This window comes from Lampetra planeri, chromosome 7 (assembly GCF_965212315.1).
Source record: "Lampetra planeri chromosome 7, kcLamPlan1.2.h2, whole genome shotgun sequence".
Lineage (NCBI taxonomy): Eukaryota > Metazoa > Chordata > Hyperoartia > Petromyzontiformes > Petromyzontidae > Lampetra > Lampetra planeri.
This window is the reverse complement of record NC_136113.1, coordinates 5,934,678-5,959,754: the sequence shown is the minus strand read 5'-3', so window position 1 is coordinate 5,959,754 and position 25,077 is coordinate 5,934,678. Positions and strand designations below refer to the sequence as shown.

The 25,077-nt window shown below is 44.1% G+C and overlaps 2 protein-coding genes across 4 annotated transcripts in view; one reads left to right on the top strand and one right to left on the bottom strand.

Moving 5' to 3' along the window:
- The window catches only part of ZFYVE26 (zinc finger FYVE-type containing 26), a 40,327-nt gene extending 33,301 nt beyond the window's left edge, over nucleotides 1–7,026 (top strand). For both annotated transcript variants that reach the window (XM_078596104.1, XM_078596103.1), the window contains exons 38-43: nucleotides 472–719; nucleotides 1,195–1,321; nucleotides 1,735–1,794; nucleotides 2,679–2,885; nucleotides 3,248–3,298; nucleotides 3,475–7,026. In XM_078596104.1, the coding sequence (XP_078452230.1) occupies nucleotides 472–719; nucleotides 1,195–1,321; nucleotides 1,735–1,794; nucleotides 2,679–2,885; nucleotides 3,248–3,298; nucleotides 3,475–3,678 (897 nt within the window). In that variant the 3' untranslated portion in view covers nucleotides 3,679–7,026. The remainder of the gene's footprint in view (nucleotides 1–471; nucleotides 720–1,194; nucleotides 1,322–1,734; nucleotides 1,795–2,678; nucleotides 2,886–3,247; nucleotides 3,299–3,474) is intronic.
- A 133-nt stretch (nucleotides 7,027–7,159) lies between these two features.
- LOC144719848 (arginase, hepatic-like) lies at nucleotides 7,160–22,419 on the bottom strand. 2 transcript variants are annotated; one of them, XM_078596105.1, is made up of 8 exons: nucleotides 21,176–22,419; nucleotides 20,019–20,091; nucleotides 13,500–13,677; nucleotides 12,519–12,678; nucleotides 11,485–11,579; nucleotides 10,740–10,844; nucleotides 10,170–10,306; nucleotides 7,160–8,722 (listed from the first exon to the last, which is right to left on the bottom strand). In XM_078596105.1, exons 1-8 carry the CDS (start codon nucleotides 21,293–21,295, stop codon nucleotides 8,511–8,513), a joined length of 1,080 nt encoding a protein of 359 aa, XP_078452231.1. In that variant the 5' UTR covers nucleotides 21,296–22,419; the 3' UTR covers nucleotides 7,160–8,510. The 2 variants fall into 2 exon arrangements, with proteins under 2 accessions (XP_078452231.1, XP_078452232.1); XM_078596106.1 differs by lacking the exons at nucleotides 20,019–20,091; nucleotides 21,176–22,419 and adding an exon at nucleotides 13,944–14,530.
- Between the last annotated feature and the right edge of the window lie 2,658 nt (nucleotides 22,420–25,077).

Sequence of the window (25,077 nt, the reverse complement as noted above, 5' to 3'; positions counted from 1 at the left end):
TTCATTCTTTGGCATTCGGCATAATGTTCCATACCACCATCTCTGGATGTAGCTTGACCACACGATAGTCATTTGAAGAATTCTTCGCAGTGTGTGTGTGATGTTAAAGTATACGCATGATGCGGTTGTGTAGCGGTTCACGTGCTGCGCTATGAACCTGGTGACCTGAGTTCGATTCCCGCAGCCAACACCAGTGACGATTATATTTATCTGAACCAGTCCTGGGCCTCCCCTAGGTTTATTCAGCTTGAAATTTGTACTTGGGGCGGTGTGTAAAAACATCGCCACTGGGGAGACAAAGGCGTCAGGTGTGGTGCTGGCCACCCATCCCCCTCGTGTACCGTTCCGGCCTTCATAGATGCTCACTAACAACACTCGCCCCAACAGTCTGTCAAGGCTATACGGGGATTTTTGTCTTGTACCATTTGTCGATGGTGGATGAACGATAACTTTGAGCCTCCCCTTACCCAGGACAATGTGCGAGCAGCGATGACGTGCATAAACTTCTTCAGAAAAGGTGCAAACTCGTACGCTGAGCTTGCCACGCGACTGGATTTCCTGGAGAGGGCCAAGAACCACCTCAATGTTGCATTGAGTGAACAGCAAGCGAAGGCACCGACGAGTGGACCGGCTGCCAGTCGCATCTTGCCCGGCTCCTCATCCACTCCGAGCCAAAATGCACCTTTCACTCTCAAGATGTCCAAAATAGAGCTGTCAAGGTTTGTACCTTGATAATAATTGCACGTTGTCTTACATGCTGCGTCGTTATTATTTTACTCCTACTGATTTCATAAAAGATGTTCTGCTTGTGACTTTAGAACTAAACATTTACTATAAAACAAGCATTACACCAAACATTTGTAAAAAAATAACAATTCCAAAATGCAGTTTTGTATTTGTGAGACGTTGTAATCTGACCTGAAGAGCAGACAGAAACATTAAATCAACAGAACTAACAGAGCTGTATAACACCACCTCACAGCAAGTCGCAAAACATCAGATGTTACCGGAGAGTACAACATTGCACCTTTCGACAAGGTTAAGAGAGAGAGAGAGCGGGACTCGCATGCCAATCATCCATTACAGAAAATGGACAACCGTGGATACATACAGTGCAAGCAGTCCCCCACTAAGCACCAACTCGGATGACTCGCACAATTGTTTTATTAAACACAGAATTTTTTGCGCTTGCAGGAACATACGCAGAATTGAGCTGCAGGTTGAGGTGACCCGCTTTCTGAGCCAGTACGATACAGCGAGGGCGAGACCTCCGCCCACCCTATTTGACGACAACAACGTGAAGAGTGAGGTCGCCTGCCTGGTAGGCCCAGGATATGCGTCCCGTTTCACACCCACTGCAGCGTTGCACACTGCGCACACAGAGTGATTGTGGAATGTGGACCTGTGTTACGTTCTTGAGAGATTAATTTTGATCGTGAATTAACATGCAACATTGACTGAACTCTTTGGACGGATTAATAGATTACCTTTGTATAGGAAGTGAAGGTCAACACATTTATGCATGTCAAGAAAAAATGTCTGTAAATATTAAGTATACGCTTTTAAACTCTTTGTAAAATGTCTCGCTAAATTTGTTTAGACGGCTTGTAACATTTGCAACTATGCCTTTGACTGCAGTGTTCGTTTTATTTCCTGGGCCTTTGTTATTTCCCAGGACTTACTCTTGCGTTTGTGCCCTCTTAACCTGAGCTCATTTGGATTTCCTGCGTGCAGCTGATGCTCTCTGGTGGAAACGTGGAGGTGGGATTTGGAAATGCCTTCCGAATTATACAGGTTTGCTACCAGTGGCCGAATTAAACATTGTGATTCATGCACACAAGGGAGCAGTGCAGCACGGCTTGGGGACGTTTCTCCCACTGCTTAGCATCTTCAATACTTTTCTTTTTAGTTTGGCTGTTGGAGCCTTTTTGGTATTTATGTAAAAATCCTTAATGTGTGTGGTTAGTCGGGCGTGACTTGCAACTTTCGTCGACTCACAAATCTTACATCTACCGGTTGCAAAGATATTTCATAATTTACTTAAAGTAATTATTTTTTAAAACTTGTGTGATTCCTTTGCTGACTTGGTGCTTGACACATCTAACGTCAATCACTTCCCACCCCACTCATGTGGTGTTGCCACGCGACAGACGTTACTCTTTTCTATGGTAGCCTAAAATGGGTTATTTTTAAGTCGACATTTTGTAAAGTCTGCATGTTTACGCATGTTGCAATTACAGTTCAAGGGATACTTTTTGGTTTAAACCTTACATTGTAGGCTATGTGTGGATAAGGAGGAATGGGATATAGAGATATATACATATATAAAACACAACAAATATATTAGTAGCTATGTGAGAGAAAGCAAAGTAATTGGCACTTAATGTAAAAATAAAAACGCAACTTAGTGATGGGATTTGTGACTATTCGGTGCTTCTGTGTACCATGTGGTTGGCGCATACCTGTATAGTTGGTCTCTCGGAATGCCGGTCTTGCTTGACTCCAACGTTTACATTGCACCTACATCCTGCCTCGATCCCATTACCCAGGTTTCTCATTCAAAAGAGATCATGAGTGCCATTGTGCCGTCATCCTCTTTCAAGGGCATTTTGGCAGAAGGTTTTATTCAGGGTGCACGTGCGAGCGTATGTGCATACGTCTGTGCGTGCGTGTTGTAGGAGTTTCAGTTGCCGGCGCTGACGGTGTACACTCGGGTGGCGCGACGCTTAGTGGAGGAGAGGCAGCTGCACGAGGTGGAGACACTATTGCGAAATGTGTCCGAGTCCGGTTCGGCAGATCCCAATGACTGCGACTCGATTGCCCTGGACACGGTCCGTGCTGTGGCCGCCGCAACCGCAGCGCAGCCTGGCACGGGACAGCTGCAGGTGCGTGTGTGTGTGTGCGAGTCAGGCTTGGCAAGCAAACTCTAGCTGTGGTAACCCTATACAGAGCCCTTTTCCGAACAGTGTGCTGTTTATAGCCGCCCATGGGGCTATTCTTGGTTTTCTACCTTAGCTTGACAGAAACTCTGCACGCTAGGCATACGATACTGTAGGTGTCGCTCCTGTATGGAGTGGATTTTCAAAGGTTACGGCTACACTATTTGTGAGCTGTGACAATTTGTACAATCCTATAAACCAATAAAAAAAACCTGTTCGCTCTTAAGCATTTGAGTGATGTATGCATCAAGAACTATTTATTAAGAAATTACGTTTATACTGATCATATTTTACGTGTTATATTTAAGGCAAAGGAGATTGAAAATCTGATCATGAAGATAAAGAACAATTCTGCGAAGGTACCCACACATTTCCACACAATATGCCATGTTTCATTTGCTTATTTTATGACAGCGTTTCAAGGTCATGCTTTTAACTCCACATCTTACGAATCCTGATGACGTATGTTCGAGTGCTCACCATCACCTTTGTGTAATGAGCATCCTGCCGACCCGCGCATTGACCTGTGCCGCAGATTGAGGCCCACTTGCTGTGTGGAAAACTGCGGGCTGCTTACCTGGTCGCCGTGAAGCTGCCGGGTAGGGATGCATCACGCTGGGTGGAGACGATCCGCAAGCGAGCTGCTGAGCTGGAGCAGGCTGTAATGGTGGAGCTGTGCGAACGATGGCTGAGCACCCACGGCGACACGGCCCCGCCGCCTGGCCAATCCAAAACCTGAATCTTCGCAAAGCAACGACTGCGAGCCGCCGCTCTATTCATGTTACCCACACTAATGTAAAGTTACCCCCGCGTGCATTTCATTTTCCCGTCACAAGCTCTCTTGTTTTGTAGGAGCTGATGGGCGGTGCAGGGACAAGTGGAACCTACTTCCATTTCACTTGCCAAAATTAGTTTGTAGAGGCCTCCATTGTCATGGGCAATGATCAAATGGTGGCTTGTTGTCGTGTGTGCCTCTTGTGCTTACTGTGCCGGGCCAAGTAATGAGTGCACCCTGGTTATATTTGCCCCTTACTATCCTTCAGGGTTATCAGTAAGTGCCCTTAATAGGTCTGTGTGTGGTTATTTGTTTCTCTGTGACCCTTCCCTCTCTTTGACACTCGTTTGTTTCAATAGCTGGTGGTGGTGTTAGATAAATGTTAAGTCAACTTTGTTGGCTTTGGACAAAATTGGATGCTGCCCGATCTCAGCAGTTTTGCAGGCATGCACAAAGGCTGAATGTGGAATGCTGCACTTTATTCTCGCTTGAATGAACATTAGGATCTTGTTTCAAGAGTCCTGTGCTGTAATCTTTGTATCATTAATCTGTGGAGCACACGCACCACATTGTGCTCTGAAAGGCCATTAATGGATGCAAAGGGACAATAGTTTCAAACTTTACCGACTTGTGCTCCTGCACCGGTGGTTCTGGGAGACAACCCGGCAGCCGTATTGGTGGAGGAATCATTTTATAAATGTTAACAATATGTTATTGACAAATTATACGTGTGTTTTGATGAACCTCGTTGTTGACTGTCACTGCACGGTATGTTACTTTAAATTCAAATAGTGAGATGAATGTATTTTTCTGAAGTTTTGTAGACTTTATAAATTGGAAGTGCAGTTGAGCCTTGAACGACTATATCCGAAGGTGCTCCGAATAGACCGCTTTGTATTTTAAGGTTAATTTCTTTGACCTCACTCCTGAATTAGAATGCATATTTCACAAGTATTAGATGAAGCTGGCCTGTACGTAATCGATCACTCTTTGGTCATCTTTTGTAATGTACAGCAGAGTGGTTATTTATTGCATATTCAGGGAGAACGTTTTCACTTTAGCCGATAATGTACAAATAGGCCAGGACATGCAATGCCAATGTGATTGCACACAATTCCGATTATAAATGATGTGAGGTGGTTCTTGATAATTCTTTGGCCACTAATAGCTTTTGATATCAGTGAAATAGATGTACAAAGAGCATTACTGTGCAATAGCCTTTTTTGTAAAGGTTAACAAGCTGTTAAAGCGAGTACGTGAAACGATTGTTGTCTTGGAAGTCTGTGTTCTGTAAGGGTTTAGTATGCGCTTTCCTTTTGGGTACACGAAGCCATTCATACCAAGGAATATTGTTTTAAGGTTAAACCAGGGAATGACGAGGTCAAAATAATTAATTTATTTCACGAATTACATTGGCTTAAATGTTTAATGTTAATGGTTCAATGGTTTAGTGTTTATCGTAATGAAACACCTATGTGCACTAATAATTATCCCATTGGAATATCCATATATTTGAATTTTTAAAAATAGAATATCTCTCTTAAGCTCCTGGATGTCGCCAAAGGTCGAAGACAGTAGGGGTGGAGCTGTAGTGCAGCGGTGAGTGTACTGCGCGCTATGGACCCGGTGACCCGAGTTCAGTTCCCAGCCGTGACCAACAATGAGTGGCGATTAATATCTGAACCTTGACTTAAAGCTTTCATGACTGCAGCAATTCATATTCTTTGGGTCTTTCGGTAAAGTCACGTAGTTGGGTTCAAAGACAATAACAAAAAACTACGACGTTTCGATCGCAACACAAGCGGTCATCAGGAAAAGGGGGTTAGCTTTTAAAGGCAAACTGTTTATAAAGGTTTAAAATGGGCGTAGCCCAAATGTCAGCAGCATGGTTGGGGCAGCTAATGCTAATGTAAGTGATGAGCAGCGACCGCGATTGGTGGTGGGATTCCACCAATTAAAGGGCTGCCAGGTAAAATTTAGCATGTTCATGTAAGATCGCAGAGCCGACGCCACGTTGAGGTACGGCGCGCGAAGGTGGCTGTGTTGGTGTAAGAAATCTTACCTGTTAATGTAAACCCATCTTTTCGGTTGAAATTGTGTCTGTGTCTATATATATATCAATGGCTTCATGAACGAATCTTTGTTGATAGCCAGTGGGTATGCAAACCAGTAGGTTTGCAAACCCACTGGCTATCAACAAACATTAATTAGTTCACCTTCGCGTGTCGTACCTCGTCGTGGCGGTGGCTCTGCGATCTTACATTGACATGCTAATCTCTCACATTAACATGCTAATCTCTCACATTGACATGCTAATCTCTCACATTAACATGCTAATCTCTGCCATTAACACAGCCACCTCAGCACGCTCGCCGTGGAGGACGCTCAATGATCTCACAACATGCCAATATTTACCTGGCAGCCCTTCATTTGGTGGAATCCCACCGCCAATCGCAGTCGCTGCTCATCACTTACATTAACATTAGCTGCCCCAACCATGCTGCTGACATTTGGGCTACGCCCATTTTAAACCTTTATAAACAGTTTGCCTTTAGAAGTTAACCCCCTTTTCCTGATGATCACCGCTTGTGTTTTCGATCCAAACGTCATAGTTTTTTTTGTTATTTTCTGTGAACCTATCTACGTGACTTTACCGAAAGACCCAAAGAATATAATATCTGAACCTGTTTTATCCCCCGTCACCACTTCCCAGTCTCCTTCAGTTTATATTTGACCAGTGTGGTGAAACATGGTCAAACCACCTCTTACTAACAAGATGCAACGAGACCTTCCAGTCGTGAATTGACAAGGGATCTACGGACTTGTTTTTTGTTTTAACTATTGCACTGGTCATCTGTTAATGCTGGCATATCATTTGTACAAGATTCTTAGTATCGTGGGAATTAGCTGTGATCTTGGTTGTTGGGCTTTCATGTGAGGTATTAACATTATTTTTTTTTAAATATGTTTATGAATTGTCTTAGTCTTTTTAGCAAATGTTTGATTTACAAATGATTAAATGCTGCTAATTAGACAGTTGGTAGAACGTATGACAAAACGATTTTCAAAAAGGGAATTCATAATTAAGTGTTGCATTGGGAAATAAGTATTCAAGTTCAGTAATCTGCTTGCATGAGATACGCTAATACAGTAGTGATAAACAAAATATTTTTTTTTCTTATTTTTGAAAAATGTTGCCACTAAGAATGTAAATTTCTTTAACATATTAATTATTTTTGTAAGATGCTTCATGACAATGTATCGTGCACACTTACCTGTGTCGAACAAATTAAAGATGGTGTACTTTGTTGATATATTGCACTGGTGCCATTTTTATTTACTGGTGCCGTGTATTATTGCCATGGGTGCCCGGATCTCAATAAAACAACATCTAGGGCTGCGTTGGCAGTGGTGCTTAAGAACAAATGAACAAAAAATGCCCTGGCAACGTTAGCTTATTTTTATTCTCTTGCAAGGCAACAATGAATGAATGTGGGCATTTTTATAAATACAAATGTAATAATGGAGTAACGCACGCTTAATAATCACATCAACATCTCATTAGGAAGCCTACCTTTAATGTTATATTGTTGTAATTGAAACATTTAATCTGGTATATCCTCTAACAAAAGGCACTCCCAAAATGCCATTCTGTAATTTCCTATTTTATTAATTAGCATTTATTTCTTACAGATTATATATGTGCGCATTACAGCATCAACGACCATTTGCAAACATGGGTATTATTGTCTGTTATTACTGTGAACCTTCATAATTTAAAATAAAATACACTAATTGATGCAAACAGAGATGGCTTTTCCATAAAATAAATATATTTTATTGTATTAATATTCAGCAATTTCACATGTTTAATGCTCTAACATATAAAACTCACTTGAGTGCACACCAAGACGGACAACAAAACAGCATCGTAAAAACAATTATTCCTGAGTTTGAATTAATTTCAAACCTCATTAAAAGCATTTCTGCTATTTTAATGTCGTTTGCTTATCGTTTTAAAGAATTCTACAAACAATTATGTGTTTATCTAAAAAAAAATCTCTCACACTGCATTGAAAAAGGTCAAGATACTTAACAAAAAGTCATTTAATAAATACTATTTCGCGCAAACAATTTCCAAAAAGCACATTTTCAAAACCTCACTCGCAAGTTGGCATTGCCTTTAAATCACCAAGATTGTCATAAGCATTGAAAAACTATGTCTATTGTTAGATAGTTTTATGCTCTGCTGTTATGCTAAGCTGTGATCAGATTTGCTTTTGACACCAATGGCGATATGCTGCAGCATTTCGTCCTGCTCAATAGCGGAGCAGTCTTGTCCAAGCAAGGTCTGCGATGAACAAACGGTGTGGCGTCTATCTCTGAGAAGCAAATCTTAACCACGAGAAAAATGTAAATATTTTTCATGTTTACTGGAATTAATTCTGTCCACATCTGGTGGTGAGAAATGTTTGTTGCGTGAGAAGTCAAGCTCATTTGTGATGGGGCTGAGGCCATCAACTCGTTATGTTTGAACCTGGTTCGATACCCTGGCGGTTGCCCATATTCGAATCGAGCATCTCGCTAGCACCAGCCTCTACCCTCTGACCTCTGAGCTACCCATTGCGGAATTGGCATTTGTGCGCTTGCCATTTGTTGCATGCACGCAGTCGATGCATTTGACAGGGCCTGTTTATGTTACACAGTGGAAGACAAGAATGATGTCGGGAGGTTGGACCCACCGAGCCCACGGCCCATTTAATGCTCCCCGGCAGAGGGGAGTGGTGTGCGGGAGGTTACAACGACAGCTCCTGCTCTGCCAGCTCTTCTGGCGTGGCCCCGCTGACGGGCGAGGGCAGCGTGTAGCCCAAGCTGTAGGATCCCTCGCGCGCGCGGCCCAGGCACGACAGCACCACCTCCAAGCCGAGCTGCACCGTCGCATTCACCGCGTCGGTGCTGGCGCCCAGCAGTGGATTCACCTCCACCAAGTCCATCGCTGACAGGCAGCCTGGATAAGGTACACGCACGCAATTGTCAGAGATTTGGGACCATAAACATTCCATTTGTGCCTCTACAATGTGCCCTTTCTCATCAGATGTTGGCTTGGAAGCTAAACAGGGTTTAGCCTTGTTTGCACTGTACTCGCTTCAGCCACTGCCTGGGAATGTGTTTTAAATGTGGCCATTGAGGTGAGGAGGAGATGACAGTACATCAAGGGGTTCTTGTGTCCATCTGTGTGGAGCTTTTGAGTGTTACGCCCTTCATGTGTGGTTTTTTTAATATACCAGGTTCTCTCGCTTTACCTGGATGAAATGCATCCTTATTATTGATTTGAAGCTCTCGTGACTGCAGGAATCCATACTCCCTGGTTCTTTCGGTAAAGTCACGTAGATAGAAACAATATAATAAAACATGACGTTTCGATCGCAACACAAGTGTCCGTCTTCGGGTGTGAAAAAATGATCTGCTGTTGTGGCTTTACATAGGCACGGGAGGGGAGAGGGGGGGAGGAGTTTGGCTGTGGGAGTTCACTGGGGAGAGGGGGGGGGGTTGTGGCTTGCAGGGACGGGTGGGGCTAGAGACTTGTGGTACAAGTCGTAATCGATCGACGACAACCAGTTGGGTGAGTGAGGACGACGACTACCGGGTGGGTGAGTGAGTGAGGACGACGACTACCGGGTGGGTGAGTGAGTGAGGACGACGACTACCGGTTACAACTTGTACTACAAGTCCATTTACTTGCGAATTTCTCTCGCCCCACCCGTCTATGCATGCCACAAACCCTCTCCCCTGTGAACTCCCACAGCCAAATTCCCCCTCCCTCTCCCCTCCCGTGCCTAAAAAAGCCACAACAGCAGATCATTTTTTCACACCTGAAGACAGACGCTTGTGTTGCGACCGAAATGTCGTGTTTTATTTTATTTTATTATTTTTTTCTATCTACATGACTTTACCGAAAGAATCAGAGAGTATCTTTATTATTCTTGTAATACATGGAATTCCAAGTAAATAGACCTGCTACACTTTTTCTTGAATATAACGATGTTAGGGGCCGTCCATAAATTACGTCACGCGATTTTGGACGATTTTTGACCCCCCCCCTCTCGTTACACGGCGTCACAAAAAGTCAGATCGCCCCTCAAATATTACGTCACAAAGCTCTGCCCACCCCCTCCAAAAAAAACATGCTTCAAATCGCTTTAAACTATTGTCATTGTAGTGCGTATTTAATGTGGCGCTGCACTCTGATATTGTAGGAGAAAACATTTATTAAAAAGTCTATTTAATTAAAGAGAACGTGTTGTCTATATTTATTGAAAGTTGCGCATTTTTATGTGACGTCACATTTCTCACCCCCCCCCCCCCCCTCGTCACACATCGTCACAAATGTCTGACCCCCCCCCCCCCCAGGTGCGTGACGTCATTTATGGACGGCCCTTTAGCAATACACTTACCAGAGTTGTGGACTTCCTCGGCAATGTAGAGGCCTTCTCTGTAGGTGAGGCCTCCCAAGACAGGGGTTCCAGTGGCAGGGGCCAGCGATGGGTCAAATGCATCGATGTCGTAGCTTAGGTGGATCGGCCTCCGTCCTCTGGTGCACACATCACAACAGATACATCTCAGGTAAATTTATTGTATTTTTTACAAGGTCAGGCCTACTGAGCTATCTCGCTCTTTCAGAAGCGACATGGCCACAAATGATAGCTCAACGAAGTGGCTTATGTGGAAATGTATAGCAGTGAAATGCTCTAAAGGCATGTTTCTAAATGTGGAGGAGGACCCAAAGAAAAATCCACGTGACCACGGGGAGAGAGACATGCAAACTCCAAATATACAGGTGTCCGGGGTGGGATTGAACCCACAACCTGCATACCAGGCGAGGTTGTTAACATCTCGCCACCGCAGTACACCAGTAATAGAAGCCTTAGCATAATTAAAAATGCTGTTTTTAAACATTACACAATTGTGATATGTTTTTTTATTCTTTAAAAAATGTCCTCGTGTTTAATGTCAGTGCTCCCCACCTTGGATTGAGAAACTCCAGCGACATCTCCATCACCTTGCGGATGCCAAGCCGGTCCACGTGACGCATGGAGAAATACTGCATCCCGTAGTTCTTCAGAATGTAACTAAATGAGGTCAGGAAATGGGATAGTATGAATTCTCTACGGTAATGAATTCATGAACGTCTGTGTAAAGGAGCTTTATACTAATCGGATTCCAGTGTCAATAAATATTCTGATAACGCACGATGCAAATACATGTTTGGGGGTGGGGGGTAATCCATAAAATACGATGTAAATACTTTATCAACAAGGTGTCTAGAATTTACCTATAATGTTCATGAATTTGTAAGAACCTGTGCATTTATAAAAAAAAAGTAGGAATGCCCTTTGTCGAACAGGAAAGCCTGGACTCTTTTTCAAAATGCTGTCAAATACCATATTTGGAAACGGAAATGCCCATATCGAACAAGTGACAATGTAAAACTCAGACAGGTTCAGTTACTGCCATCCCATAGCCACCTTGGCAGTCTGCCATCCCAGCACTAACTTGGCTCAACCGCTTAGTGTCACGAGATCTCGCAAGATCAGCACAATTCAGGGGGTGGGGGAATGGGGGTATTAGGTTGCGTACAACAATTTCACGATATTTCATCATGCTGGGCGGCAACCTGTCATGGCAGACAATTGCTGACGCAAGCTCGTGAGCTTTATGTCGTAAGTGTAGTAATTAATTAACTGTCAAAGAGTCAAGTGGTGGACGTACTGTTCGCCAGGGTCGATGTCCCGAAGCCCGATGTACACAATGTCCTGCACCGTCAAGCAAGGGGAGACCCATGACAAGCCGGGCACAGCTGGTACCTGCTCACGCACAACAGCAGCAGCAGCACATGTCAGCACCCAGACCTCGGCGATAGCAAAGCACATTCAGTCAAACGAAGCTGAGTCTCTTTAATTTTTTCAAATCGCAATTATTTGTGAAAGTATGTCTGTAAGCGCAACATATTTTGTTACATTTCGGACTTACACCGCATTTTAATATATAGGCATGTTTTATGAAAGTTGTGCACCAACTATAAATACGTACTGCTATTTCACCATATTCTATTCTTGGTGATGGATTTTGTAGCAATATTACTTGCAAAACCTCCGACTACAAAATTCGACCGTGTCCGTGCAGTACTCGCCGAGCTGCATTGGCTTGCAGTTGCCGAACGAATCCATGACAAGGTCGCACTGATTACACATAAAGTGCTTGCCACACATTCACTGCAATACCTTGATGATCTCGTCATGGAGCATAAACCATCACGTGAACTCCGGTCATCCTTGCAGCGGCGTTTGGCTAACCATCGAACAAAGACGGTCACCGCATCACGCGCTTTCAGATGCGCTTCTGTGATTGTCTGGAACGCTCTTCCTTCCGATATTAGGAAGCCGCTACAGCTCTGCATTTATAAAAAAAAAATCGAGATTGAAAACTAATTTCTTTAGAACTGCTTTTTTGCGTTTAGTTTATTGTCCTTTCCCCGCACCTCCGATTAGCACGGTTGGCAATGAACGGTGCAAAAGAAGTTCAACATAATGCACCTCAATTGGATCTAATAATCAAGTTATGGGATAGTTGTCTTTAACCTCTTCGCAGATGTTTTTTTTCCAATTATCTTTACGAATCACGCCTAGCAAAGCCCCAGAAACTTGATGAGTATTTCACCTCCACCATGAGCCACTGACGAACTGTGTCCCTCTCGGGGTGTGTATGTGGGTGGCCCTGCTTTGCCCACCGCCACAAGCACCCACCTTGCTCGTCAGCTCTTGCAGGAGAAACGCGAGTGGCTGGCCGTGCAGGTTCCCGGACGGCGACGTGAGTGGCGTGTTAATGTCGGCATGAGCATCCACCCAGATCACGCCCAGGTTGGGCCGTGCCATTGCGTGCCCAGACACCGAACCTATCGCCAGGCTGCGCACAATACACATTCGTGTTCAGCGCACGTGCACAGTGCAATCTGCGGCCTGCTGAGTGTCCCACAGAAATATTTGCGGACATTTATTTTTAGCAGAGTACAATAAAAAAGAACGGTGCTGAAATAGGATTGTTACATTCATGGGGTTGCAAATTATTCATGCATGCATCTAATCAGCAGGGTAAGAATTGACGAGCTTGCCATTTACATAAGTTTCGTCATTTGTTTACATATTTTGGTGACTTTACCGAAAGACCCAAAGAGTAAGTTTACATATTATTTAGTTATCGCATTATATGATGTATCCACCGTCACCATTGGCAGGACACTGGCACATATGTATGTATACTCAACCGAATGTAGCCAGCACAATGAAGAGTTTTGCCCAACAGACATTGTAAATTGTGGGTGGCTGGTGGATGTTGGTGGGTGATGGCATAGACAGAAAGTTTGCTTTGAGACTGGTTGCAGTATTCATTTGCAATGATGGGTGAGAGTGGATTGGTGGGTGGGTGGGTTCGTTGGTTGGTTGGGTGGGTCGGTTCGTTGGTTGGTTGGGTGGGTGGCGGCTATCTGGGTGGGTGAGTGGGGTGTACTGGTGGGCTGGTTGGTGGGTAGGTGGATCAGTGGGTGCCTGGTTGAGTTGGCGGGTAAGTGGGTAGGTTAGTGGGTAGGTGGAATGCTTGGAGGGTGGGTGAGTGTGTGAATGCGTGTGCACATTGGTTGGTTGGTGGCTCGATGGGTGGGTGGGTTTGACTGCGGGGTTCAGTGGATTGGACGAAAGGGAGGGTCGAGTGGGTTCATGAATAAAACTGACCTGTGGTCACCTCCAATTGTGATGCAGGTGCGTCCGTCACACACCACCTGTCGCACGGCCTGCGCGAGCCCTTGGCAAGCCATGCCCACGGTTCGCGGGAAGGGCACGTGTTTCTGGAATGGCGTGTCATCCTTCACCTCACCAAACGATAGGTCTCCAAGGTCGGCCACGTTGTAGCCTGCCATAGTTACATACAAACATAGCACAATAATGATGAAACCCGTGTTATGATCATTAGCCACTGCCATTTTCCCCTTGGTAGCAATTAATCTAGCACATGCGCACAAGCTCAAATGTCTTGATGTGGCTATAAATAAATGGTGGAGCGGTGGTGCAGTGGTTCGTGTACTGTGCTATGAACCCTGTTGGATTGTCCGCCATGGCTAACATCATTGGCAAGTGAATCTGAACTGGTCCTGGATCCCGCCTTCAACCCGCGCTCACCAGCGTGGTGAAGTATGGTCAAGCATCCTCCGTTACCAACACGGCATGGGAAGGCCTTCATCCAGCAGTGGATTTACAAAGGATGGTACATTATTAATTATACAGGATTTACCTGATTATTAAATAAATAAATAACCGGCTAAACTCCGGGATAAATAAAGATGATTCTGGTTGGCGTACTGCACGATGAACCCGGTGACATCCATTTGATTCCCAGTCGAGGCTAAACATCAGTGGCAAGTGATATCTGATTTAATTTTCCACATTCATCAACCTGCACTGACCAGCGTGGTGAATGAATTACGGCCAAACAACCCAAATGACTGACACGGCTTGGCAAGCCCCTCCATGCGCACGAGTGTATTTGACGCAGTGCCGCAAATAATGTATGACGATGAAATAATTTCTGATCAAATATATTTTACGTGGCCATGCTTCTTCTAAAACGAGGCGCTTGCATTTGCGCGGTAAACATAATTTGAAACTTTAATTTATGTTTAACTTAAAGAGGTAAAAATAATCCTCGAGGCATTTCCTACAAAGTCTGTTGATAGTGCTGACACTCCGGAATGGCCGGTATTCCCGTATGAGTCTCAGCTGCCTTTAACCACCACGCACGCTCGCTGGGGCTGGGGGGGGGATGAGGGGGGATCAGGTGGGGCTCTGGCTTGAGAGGGGGGGGGCTTCAATGCGCGTCGTGGGGTGTCTCCACAGTCATTCGCGGCTAGCCAGCCATACCAGACACATGCTTTGTGCAGGATTGATGGTCATGTGTCGCTGTGCAGAGTTACAATTCCAGCCCCAGAGAGCGGTGTCGTGATGAGTGAGTAGTTGGAGGGGTGTGTGTGTGGCATTCAGAGTTGGTGGGGTGGGGTGCTGGGGCGAAGCTGTTGTTCACGGGACTTGTGGGCTGGGCTCAACGTGCTCCGCTGTTTGCGTGATGCTCAAATAATAATTATAAACCTCTACAGCCGGGGCCAATGAGCGGGGGAGGGAGGGAGTGGAACTAGCATCGGGGACACGGCGATCCCTTCGTGATGGCTGGGGATGACGTACACGAGATGCCCGAAAGCGTGATTGCCAGACAAGGAGGTGTGTGTGGTGGTGGGGGGGGTAACAGGATGAGTTGCGCTAAAAGTGGAGGGCAGACTGGATCTGTTCACGCCGGTTCGGGCCGGTACAGGGCTGAACTTCGTCGTAGGGCGTAACGCGGATGAATCACCACACGGGTGCCAGACGCAGGCGAACGCTGCGCGGCCGCGTATTTTGCCCGTGGGTTTGCAGGAGCGCGGAGTGGGGAAAGAAAGAACGAATTAAGACCTCCCTGACTCATATAGCGCCGCGAGGGAGGGGGGGGACGATGTTAATCAGATGGCACATTAACCCCCGTCTCCTTATTTTGATACATTATTTCGTTGCTCAGTTACCCGTGTTGTTCTGTTGGTTATTGCACTGCTGCTGAAATTTCAAGTAAAAAAGATTCTGTATAATGTTCGGTTATTTGTAGGAACTGTTTCCCCCCACCCCGCCGCTAACATTCCTTTACATGCTTATGGCAAGAAGTGTTTTCCAAGCCTTACAAACGATGCTGTTTGGGCTTGTAAATTATAACTGAAATACGTTGTTTATATTCATATAGAGAAGTGTATGCCACACTTCGTTAGTTTCATTGGAGAAATTGGATTAGCGATTGTGTGGAACGGATGCTCAACTTGTGAGATACTCAAGCAATAAGGCAAAAGTCGACATTGGCAGTGCTATAATACATCACTACTTGCATTGGCACACAATGTAGTGGAATATTCAGCGGTCAGAAAACACGCTTCGCTCATATATTTATGCATACCGAAGTCAAATTCACCTCTTAAAATGTACTTATAAAATTAACTCGTCCACACGAACCGTTCGCTGCTTTGCCATAAAATTGTAGACATTAGATGATAGATGTTGCCCGAGTTGCATGCTGTGTCAATGGTTGAGCCATGTATACTGGATGAGATAATTTTAGATTTGAAGCTTTCGTGACTGCAAGGAATCATATTCTTAGGTTTTTTCGGTAAAGTCACGTAGGTAAAACATCAAAATTAATGAAAATAAATTTTTGTTTTATTTTATTTTCATTAATTTTGATGTTTTACCTACGTGACTTTACCGAAAAAACCTAAGAATATGGATGAGATAAACTCTCGCGAAACACGTAGACACCACTTGAGAGGTGGGGACCCTGTTGAATTCTAATGTTCCATCATAATGTTCCATTACAATGTGCTTGGCTAAATAAAAATCGCTTTAATATCAAATGTTACATTCTATACACATGTTCTACTACTGAACGAGAGGTAATGTAATGTATTTTATTTTGATAAAGAGCAAAATCTCTTGGAAGGAAAGATGTGAGGAGCCAATATCTATTTTGTTGCCATAATGTCGGCTTATATTCAAAATGACTTTGGCTAAGCGCGTTGGTGATGCCCTTTTAAATCTAAATTGTAACAATTACATTTGCAACAAATAATCAGTGTTCTTGCGAAAATGGTTCACTGATTCTGTGGGACGTGAAAACCACTACGTCCACCTCCACAATGCTAACGTGTGTTTTGATTGTATTTTTTATCGACAACATTATTTACGTGCAATTTTATAAAACCACACCGTTCAACATTTAAGTCAGCATTTGGCACCAAGGGTTTAAGATTTTTTTTGCCAGGAAAGCTTCAAGCTTTTAATGGCTCAACACCAGCATGTGCTGTGCAGTGCACACTGGTGATACGCAGGCTTAATACGAGAGGATAGCTTTACCTTCCCTGGTATCCGACACCGTAATGTATACGTTGCGGGCTAATCCCCTTGTTTACGATTCCTTCAGTGGAGCCTTGGGGGGGGCACGCAATGTGCAAGTAGTGTGAAGGGACCCAATTATAAATCAATTAAAATTGCGTGCCACCATCACCGATGGAGGGTATCCTGGCAATGAATCATTATTTATCTTTGGCTGTCGTCTTGGGGTATGGAAAATGCCATTCCTTCTCCATGCAAAACCAGATTTTCAAAAACATGTTTATACCTGTTCCTATATTTAAATGCATTGCTTGCTGGCTACGATATACAACAGTGGCATACTAAACTGTGTCGCGTGAATGTACATTGCTTGGACGTGTAAATTTTATAGAGGGTTTCACTGTCATGTAGACAGCGAAATCTTTTATATTAAAAACATATTTGAGATTTTTTTTTAATTTTCGAATGCGTGCTAATATTGCAAGATGAGAGATGTAATAACCCAAACTTCACCCAGACGGATTTGGTTGCCTGAAGAGTGGAAGACAAACCAACATTTTGTCGGATCACCTGTCTGTTGTCTGTAATAATCTCTGTTGTGCCGAAAAACAGGGCTGAGGATTGTGTCGCGACGCCACGAGCCCGAACGCCGCGCAGCTGCTGGTTGGACTCAAAGAAGTCGTTTTGGCAATGGACCAAAACTTTAAAAATACCACAGTGCCTCCCAGAGGCCAGCGACTGCAATTACGCCAAGGCAGTAATCGCCCAAGTCGCGCTCTATTGGCCAATAAGGCAGTTGTATTCAGTGAGTGTATAAAAAGCAATGGTTAATAAAAGTGTAAATAATTATGGACATTTAGAGGATTGTGGAAATGTTTAAGATAATATTTTTTATATTAACTTTTACTTTAAAGCATGTGTAACTTGCAATGTGTTAAACAATTTGCTGCCACTGTTCTCTGCACGCTGAGACGCCCTTGACAAAGGGCTGTAACAGCTCAAGGGGCTCGACTCAGAAAATACAATCCTGATTCTTCTGCTAAGCAGTACTTGCATTCGATTTCAAATTCATACAATAATTTGACAGCCCTTTGTCAATTCACCCCTGGATTGAGGCATCTCCAGATCATGTCGGTGGTGGGTTCTTTATCCTTAATTTCACCACGCCGGCAAGTGCGGGTTGGTTTCAGATATCACTTGCTGCTGCTGCTAATATCAAGCGTGTACCGGAATCTAACTCACGTCGCTGGGATCATAGCGACGTGCGTAGTAAAGAACTCTTACCACCGCACCGCGGTATTTAAATCCACACAATTCAATTGTACGGGGGTGGCCAGCACTATGTCTCGTCAGTACTCATTTGAGGCTGAATCGACCGAGGGGAGGCCCAAGACCGGTTCAGATAATCGTCACTGGTGTTGGCCACGAGGGGCAATCGAACTCGTCGGTTTTTTTGTTTTCAAATAACAACATTTATATCTATAATTTAATGGGGCATTGTCTATTCCCTTTTAATCTGTCACTTCATATGAAGTTTGTTTTCACATTTGTCCAGAGAGGTCCTGAGATCTTTTCCACAAGGAATGCTCAAGAAGAAACAATGAGTGCTGTATATAATAATTGCACTCGGTGCGCGAGGTACACAACAGCATACTTCTATAAACAATAATGTCTTAAATATATTAACACCTGTTGTTAAGTGATGCATTTCATACATGAGATAGCATTTGAATCGGTGAAAGACATGGAACTTTGGATGCGTATCCACTCTAAAACTGATAAAGAAAAACGATTTAAAGGTTCTCATTCTGTTTAAAAATGTATAAGACATTTAAAGTGGCCCTGGCATTGCATACTATATACTGTATCGCCTTTTATCATTTTAGGGAATTCATTACATTTATCTCAAACTTGATGTATCTCAAGTATTAGTTTCATCGAGGATTGTACTGATTCATTTAATGACAATGAACGTACATGATTAATTGTCCAATTATTATTCTAAATCGTCTAGACAATTAAGATTTGATTGTATTTTTGGGCTGCTTGTTCAAAGGAATATTCCCAGCTTGTTTACATTTAAATTCTGGAAGGGATTTAATATGACTAAACACATACTTTTTTTATACAGTACTTGCTTTGGCAGTGGTGCACAAGCACAAATAACAAAACTCAAATCATTCGTCAAGATCACTGCCTAAATAATAAAAATTATAATATAGGTGACGTTTCAGAGTGCAAAAAGAGGCTGAAGAGGTACAATAATAAAAAAGTAAGTACTGTAAGGATAAATTAATGACACATTTAAATCTTGACTTGAAGCTTTCGTGACTGCAGGAATTCATATTATTTGGGTTTTTCGGTAAATTCACGTAGATCGGATAAAAAATAATTACATTAAATAAAAACTACGACTTTCGATCGCAACACAAGCGATCGTCATGAGGGACGTTTTTGGTTTATTTTATTACTCTTTGAACCTATCTACGTGACTTTACCGAAAGATCCAAAGAATAATAATGATACATTTGTTAATCTGGCTAAGCATTATTCAAGGGTCATGTTGTATTGATACTTTCATTAGGATTAATTACATATTCAACTGCAGCCGATAAAAAAAATTGCATATTACATTTTAAAGCAATGGGACATTTAAATCAAATCCTGTCTGCAATTCTTTATATCAATTGTGCACACGTATTTTAAATCGGACCTCATTTTTAAATGTTTGAGTAATCGATAATATTTCGTATCAGTTTCCAAGACGGCATTGCAGTTGAGCTTGTTTTATATCGACCTGCGCTTGTTTTAACCCAGGTCTCCCTTGAAAGAATATCATTGTCTTGGTGGGATCTCGCCTGCTTCTCAGCAAATGCCAACTACTACTCGTGCATTAATTTTCATCTTTATATTTAATTAACGACCCCTAACATCGTCCGTAGTGTATTTATCTCGAGGGACTCAATAACACAACACAATGCTGCAACGGCGGTGACCTCGGTGCACTCTCAATGTGCGTAATGAAAGTAGCCCCAAGGAGTGACTCTTGCCAGATCGTTCTCTCAATCACTTACCCATAAAATGTTATTTTCGTACGTCGTCGATATTACCCATCAGACCAGCTCAAAGCGGTTTGCTGTGTGCGCGCCCCCCAACGAGTGAGCGATTTCGCCATATTGACTCATCCAGATTGACTCAGCCAGATTGACTCAGCCAGATTGACTCAGCCAGATTGACTCATCCAGAATGACTCATCCAGAATGACTCAGCCAGATTGACTCAGCCAGATTTACTCACCCATTTCCTCAATCTTCTCCACGAGTCCGGCTTTCCGCAGGAGCATCGGCGCGTGCTCCACTCCGCCTCGTTTCTGGGGAGAGCAAAAATCACAGAGGTCGTGATCACAGGCGAGGCACCGCACCTTGTCTGCCGAGTGCGAGTAACGCGCAAATCGTCGCCGCGGGCAGCGGTGGCGTAGCGAATTCGCCGCGCCGCGCTGCGCTCCGAACCCAGCGACACGAGTTCGATTAGCGCTTACGGCCAACACCAGTGGCGACTATCTAAACCAGCCCTGGCCTTCGCCTAGGTCGACTCGGCCCTAATTGAGTACCTGGTACGATGTGTACACATCGCCACCTACTCCCAAGACAAATGCGACCCGACGTGCCAGCCCTCATCGGTGCTCGCCAACAGCACTTTCCCCAACAGTCTGCTAGTGCTATACAGGGGATACTTTGACTTTGCAAATGAGTGAGTGTGAGTAGTCACACCTATTGTGTGAGTGCGCGTGTTTCCACAATGAAGGGCCGTTGCCCAAAATGTCGCCTATTTTTCTCTAAAGGAACGAGAATAATTGACAAATGTGTTGAATGGTTTGCTATTTGTGTACTAGTTCCAACGCAGCAGTTATCACCAAATAGTGTTTTGTTTAGTGTTTAAACTATATTCGCACATGCTACACTCTACAAGCTTCGTTCCAATAATTTGCGTGTGCTGTAGTTGGCTACGTACGGTGCGAAAGAAATTCAACGGACGTACATGCAAGCCCTAAATTATTTAGAGAACGCGACTTTTATTAAGAATTAATGTGTATGGCTGGATGATTTACGGTGATAAATGACAACATTTGATGACCAAAACGTTGGCATTTTCAATGGGAAACCCAAATCATCAGCAGCAAGACATGAAACATGTTGTGAATACAGTACAGACACACTTTGTCCACGTCTAGCAACGATTGAAACCTGTTACTTAAACGAGGCGTCACTGCTGCAATAACGCGGGTACATAAAATAACAAGACATTGATATTAAACGCAAGTTACATAACATGTTTTACGTTATCGCTTCCCAGTAGCACGGTTGGCTACGTGCGGTGCGAGAGAAATTCAACATACGTACACATACGTAACACAGGGAGAGGGAGAGAGAGAGGGAGACATATTACATAATCACCTGTCCTTTGGAGAAGGGCACGCCGATAATGCCGACGCTGGACTGACTGCTCTTCTGGAATAGAAACGACGAGGCGCTCTCCCTGATCCGGTTAAGAAAATGCCTCCTCCTCAACGCCATCTCTGACAATTACTTTGTGTTGCTTTTGTTTGATAAAAAAAAAATCCGACAAAATCGCGTAACTCCAATTCCCCGCTAGCGACTCTCAACTCAGCCAACAGCACCTGCACGGACGAGCTTCTCCTGTGACGCAGTGCGCAGCGCACCCCTTGGCATTTAACGGCGTGAGACTCGCCCACGTCATTGGCACCAAATCGCTGAGCTCCCCGCCGAGCCGCGCTAATTGGATGAGACGGGGGTAGGGTTAGGGAGTGTCTGTTTACGGCTTTCTCATTGGCCGGTCGCCTCTTAATGGGGGCGGGCTCGGTGGGTGTGCGCTGTTTGCGAGCGCCGGATTGGCGTCAAGGCGAACGAGTTAAAAGGCGGGTCGAGAATAGGCAAGAGTAGATTTTGAATTGGCCACTCGAAGCGGGTCGTTGGCAGTGCCCAGCCTGGCAGTGGCTGATGTAAGATGCTGCAGAATTTCGTATAGGTTGCTATATATATAAAACATGTTGCTGTGGCTGAATATCAGACCCATGTTACATTGACCATCATGCAAAGATTTTACTTGCAGGGTTGTTGGAAAAGTCCGAAATGTTAGCATTTTGTACAAAGAGGTCCGAATGTGATATCTGCTGGTTCTGAGTATCGGCTCCGAGACGAGACATTTGAGTGACTGGAGGAAGGTGTTCTTTGGGTCTTTCGGTAAAGTCATGTCGATAGGTTCAAAGAAAATAACAAAAAGCAACGACGTTTCGATCGCAACACAAGCGGTCGTCATCAGGAAAAAATGTGGTGTAGTAATAACTCGTAAATATGGTTTGACATCTCACTCAATGAGCTGAGGTGTCAAAACGTTCCAGTTTGCGACTGTGGTCATCCAGAACATATTATACAACCTATAACGTGGTGGTCTGGCTTGTCCATCTGAACGTGAAATCGTTGTTCTTGCACAGCATCTACATGAGCCATACAAAATAAGAAGCTGAGACGCAATTTAGGTCTTGAACAGGAATTGTCTCATCGATTTGCCCAGAAACCTACCAATGTTTTACATCACGAATAATAGCGATTCGTGTTTGTACAGTCAATCCACTGCTGGATGAAGGCCTCCCCATGCTGGGTCGGTCTCGGTCATAGGGGTTGTTTTGGCATACGTCAGTATTCTGGTCAGGGTTGGTAAAGGACGAGGAGAGGCGGGGAACAACGGGGGTGGGTGGCAGGACCAGGTCAGATTATATTATCACCCGCCACGAATGTTAGCCGTGGAATCAAACTCAGGCCACCGGGTTCATATCGGCGTGGGCTAAAGCCCCCCCCTGAACATCATGCCTCTGATTGCGCAACATTCACATGCCTGTCCACGTGGTGCAATTATTCCCTGTGGCTCACGTTGAATTAGTTTAAAATCTTATCACCTTCCCCCCCCTCTACAATATTGAACGCGGCATACCATTTGCATTTCAAAAACAAATTGCAAACAAAATACACATGCTATCATGCCCTTCAGAAAGAAAAAAAACACACGCGGATGCAAACAGCTGTTGTGAGTTTTTTTTGGGCTGTGCAACAGGAGTTGGGTGTAATGGGAGGTGTGTGCGGTGTTTACCAAGACTATGTCTGCCTTGATATTTCCGTTGGCATGCGTTGGCAACAATGAACGCGATGTGACAAAAAATGTATTTTGAAATGACACGTAACTTTTGTGTGCGAATGTTTTTATGGCCACCATGGTTACCATTTTTGCCAAACTTACATGATGGCTTTCTTGATTTGAAGCTTTCGTGACTGCAGGAATCCATACTCCTTGGTTCTTTTGGTGTTAGTCACATTATTTTTCTACTTACGTGACTTTGCCGAAAGAACATAACGATGATGATGGCTTTCATTGCTTGTGCACATTTTGTACCGGTTTGCAACCTTCTCAGCATTATCGGTCATGGTCACTCCACTGCTGGATGATTCTCAGACTCAAGCCGTCACCAACTCTCACAATTCTGCAATGCAACAACCCGCCTAGCAACCTGTACACGAGCTGATTGCATCGCTCCATATCTCTCTCTCTCTCTCCGATGAACGCAAGAAGCCTTTATGAGCAGGTAAGAGACCCTTGAGACTGATGCTAAGTTTCCATGACTGTCGGAAAGCAGGGCCCGAACTGTGCCGGCCCGTTTTCGTAATGGCCCAGCACAATTCACGTCTCGTTCCAATATTTCCTCCCTCCATCCCAAACACATCCCCTCTGCAGCTGGAGAAAAGTGACATTATTTAAGGCATGCTCGGGTTAGGTTACGCGTTGGCATGCATCAGTCTACTCTTGTTACGATATAATCTATATATTTTGATAGGTGCAACAAAACAGCAGCTGGAATGTTCACGCCGTTCTATTCAATGTGATTAATAACATCATATTCTTGGTTCATTCGGTAAAGTCACGTAGAAGGGAAATAATAAAATTATAAAAATAAAAATGTCTCACGACGTTTCGATTGCAACACAAGCAATCATCATCAGGTGCTTGACTTTACCGAAAGAACCAATAATATGAATCCCTGCAGTCACTAAAGCTTTGAATCGAAAATTAATAACATTGTTCTGTGCTTCAACGCGTTGCAGGGTTGAACGCAGTGACGCACGAGCTCTCTCTCTATCACGATAACCCTGGTAAAGATAATCCAATGGATATGAAATGCAAAGTCGTGTTGCTGTGAGAGGCATGTGTATCGACAGTGGAATGTTAATGTCCCATTTTATTGAGGGGCTACTGTGTGGTGTTATCATGGTGTCGTTTGGGACTGTTTCGTGGTTGTTATTTCTGCCTTGCCCAAGCTTGATAAGTGAGACTTATATTATTCATGTATTTATTACTTCCTTATATTTAGTCACTTTCTTATCTTTATCTCTATGTTTTAATTGTTTTTAATTGTTTTTTGTTGTTGTTGTAACTTGCTGACCCGCCCATATTGGACTTTACCGCAAGAACCAAAGAGTATGGATTCCTGCAGTCACGAAAGCTTCAAATCAAGTTTGAAAAAGCGCTTCATAGCTCATCGGATTCCTCCAGTCTAAATTAAAATTGTGATTCTCATCATCGAGGGATGCTATCGCATCACGCGTCTCCCTCGCAACGTGACGACGTTACAACTTCGTTTCGCGATCGTCCCGAGTGGAAATCAGGCAGCCACCCCACGACATGGAGCTGTAGGAGCCGGTAACATCGAACTGCCCGACCCGGTTGGTGCCGGCTCGCCTCGTCGAGCCTGCCGTGGGAATCTGGACCAAGCAACAGACCGGCTCACTTGCCAGTGGTCAATGGAACGTAGCAATGAAGTATCCTTCAAGGGAGACCCCCGGTTAAACATCAAATGCAGAAAAACAATAAGCAGACGTGAAGCAGTGAAGAAGTACAACACAAATGTCCCGAACGTTGGTCATGTTAAAGCCTATTAAGGCGGTGTGAAAGTACGTTGGATGTTTTGGTTTGTTTCATGGCTATCTCGTGCGTCACATGCTGCATGTATGCTGACATCGGAAGAGTGATTTGGATGGGTGACACCGCGCATAAAACAGCTGATGTCGGGTGATGTGGTGGAGTATGCTGCCAGCAGAGGGGAGTACAGAAAATCCATTGTTCTGTTTTATAGTCCAACTGTTATGTTGTTTAATTATTTTTCGACAAAATCCACAACACCGAACTGTACAAGTAGACTGCTTGCCCTAATATCGCACAAGACACCAAGAGGCGACGACTCAGATGGCTCGGAGACTTACCGACAATCCACGAGGACCGTACACCAACA

Coding starts and splice junctions, on each gene's coding strand:
- LOC144719848 (XM_078596105.1), bottom strand. CDS start 21,295: ATGGCGTTGAGGAGGAGGCATTTTCTTAACCGGATCAGGGAGAGCGCC. Junction 11,580..12,518: donor TGCAAGAGCTGACGAGCAAG/GTGGGTGCTTGT, acceptor GTGCGTGAGCAG/GTACCAGCTGTGCCCGGCTT. Junction 10,307..10,739: donor CTGGAGTTTCTCAATCCAAG/GTGGGGAGCACT, acceptor TGTGTGCACCAG/AGGACGGAGGCCGATCCACC.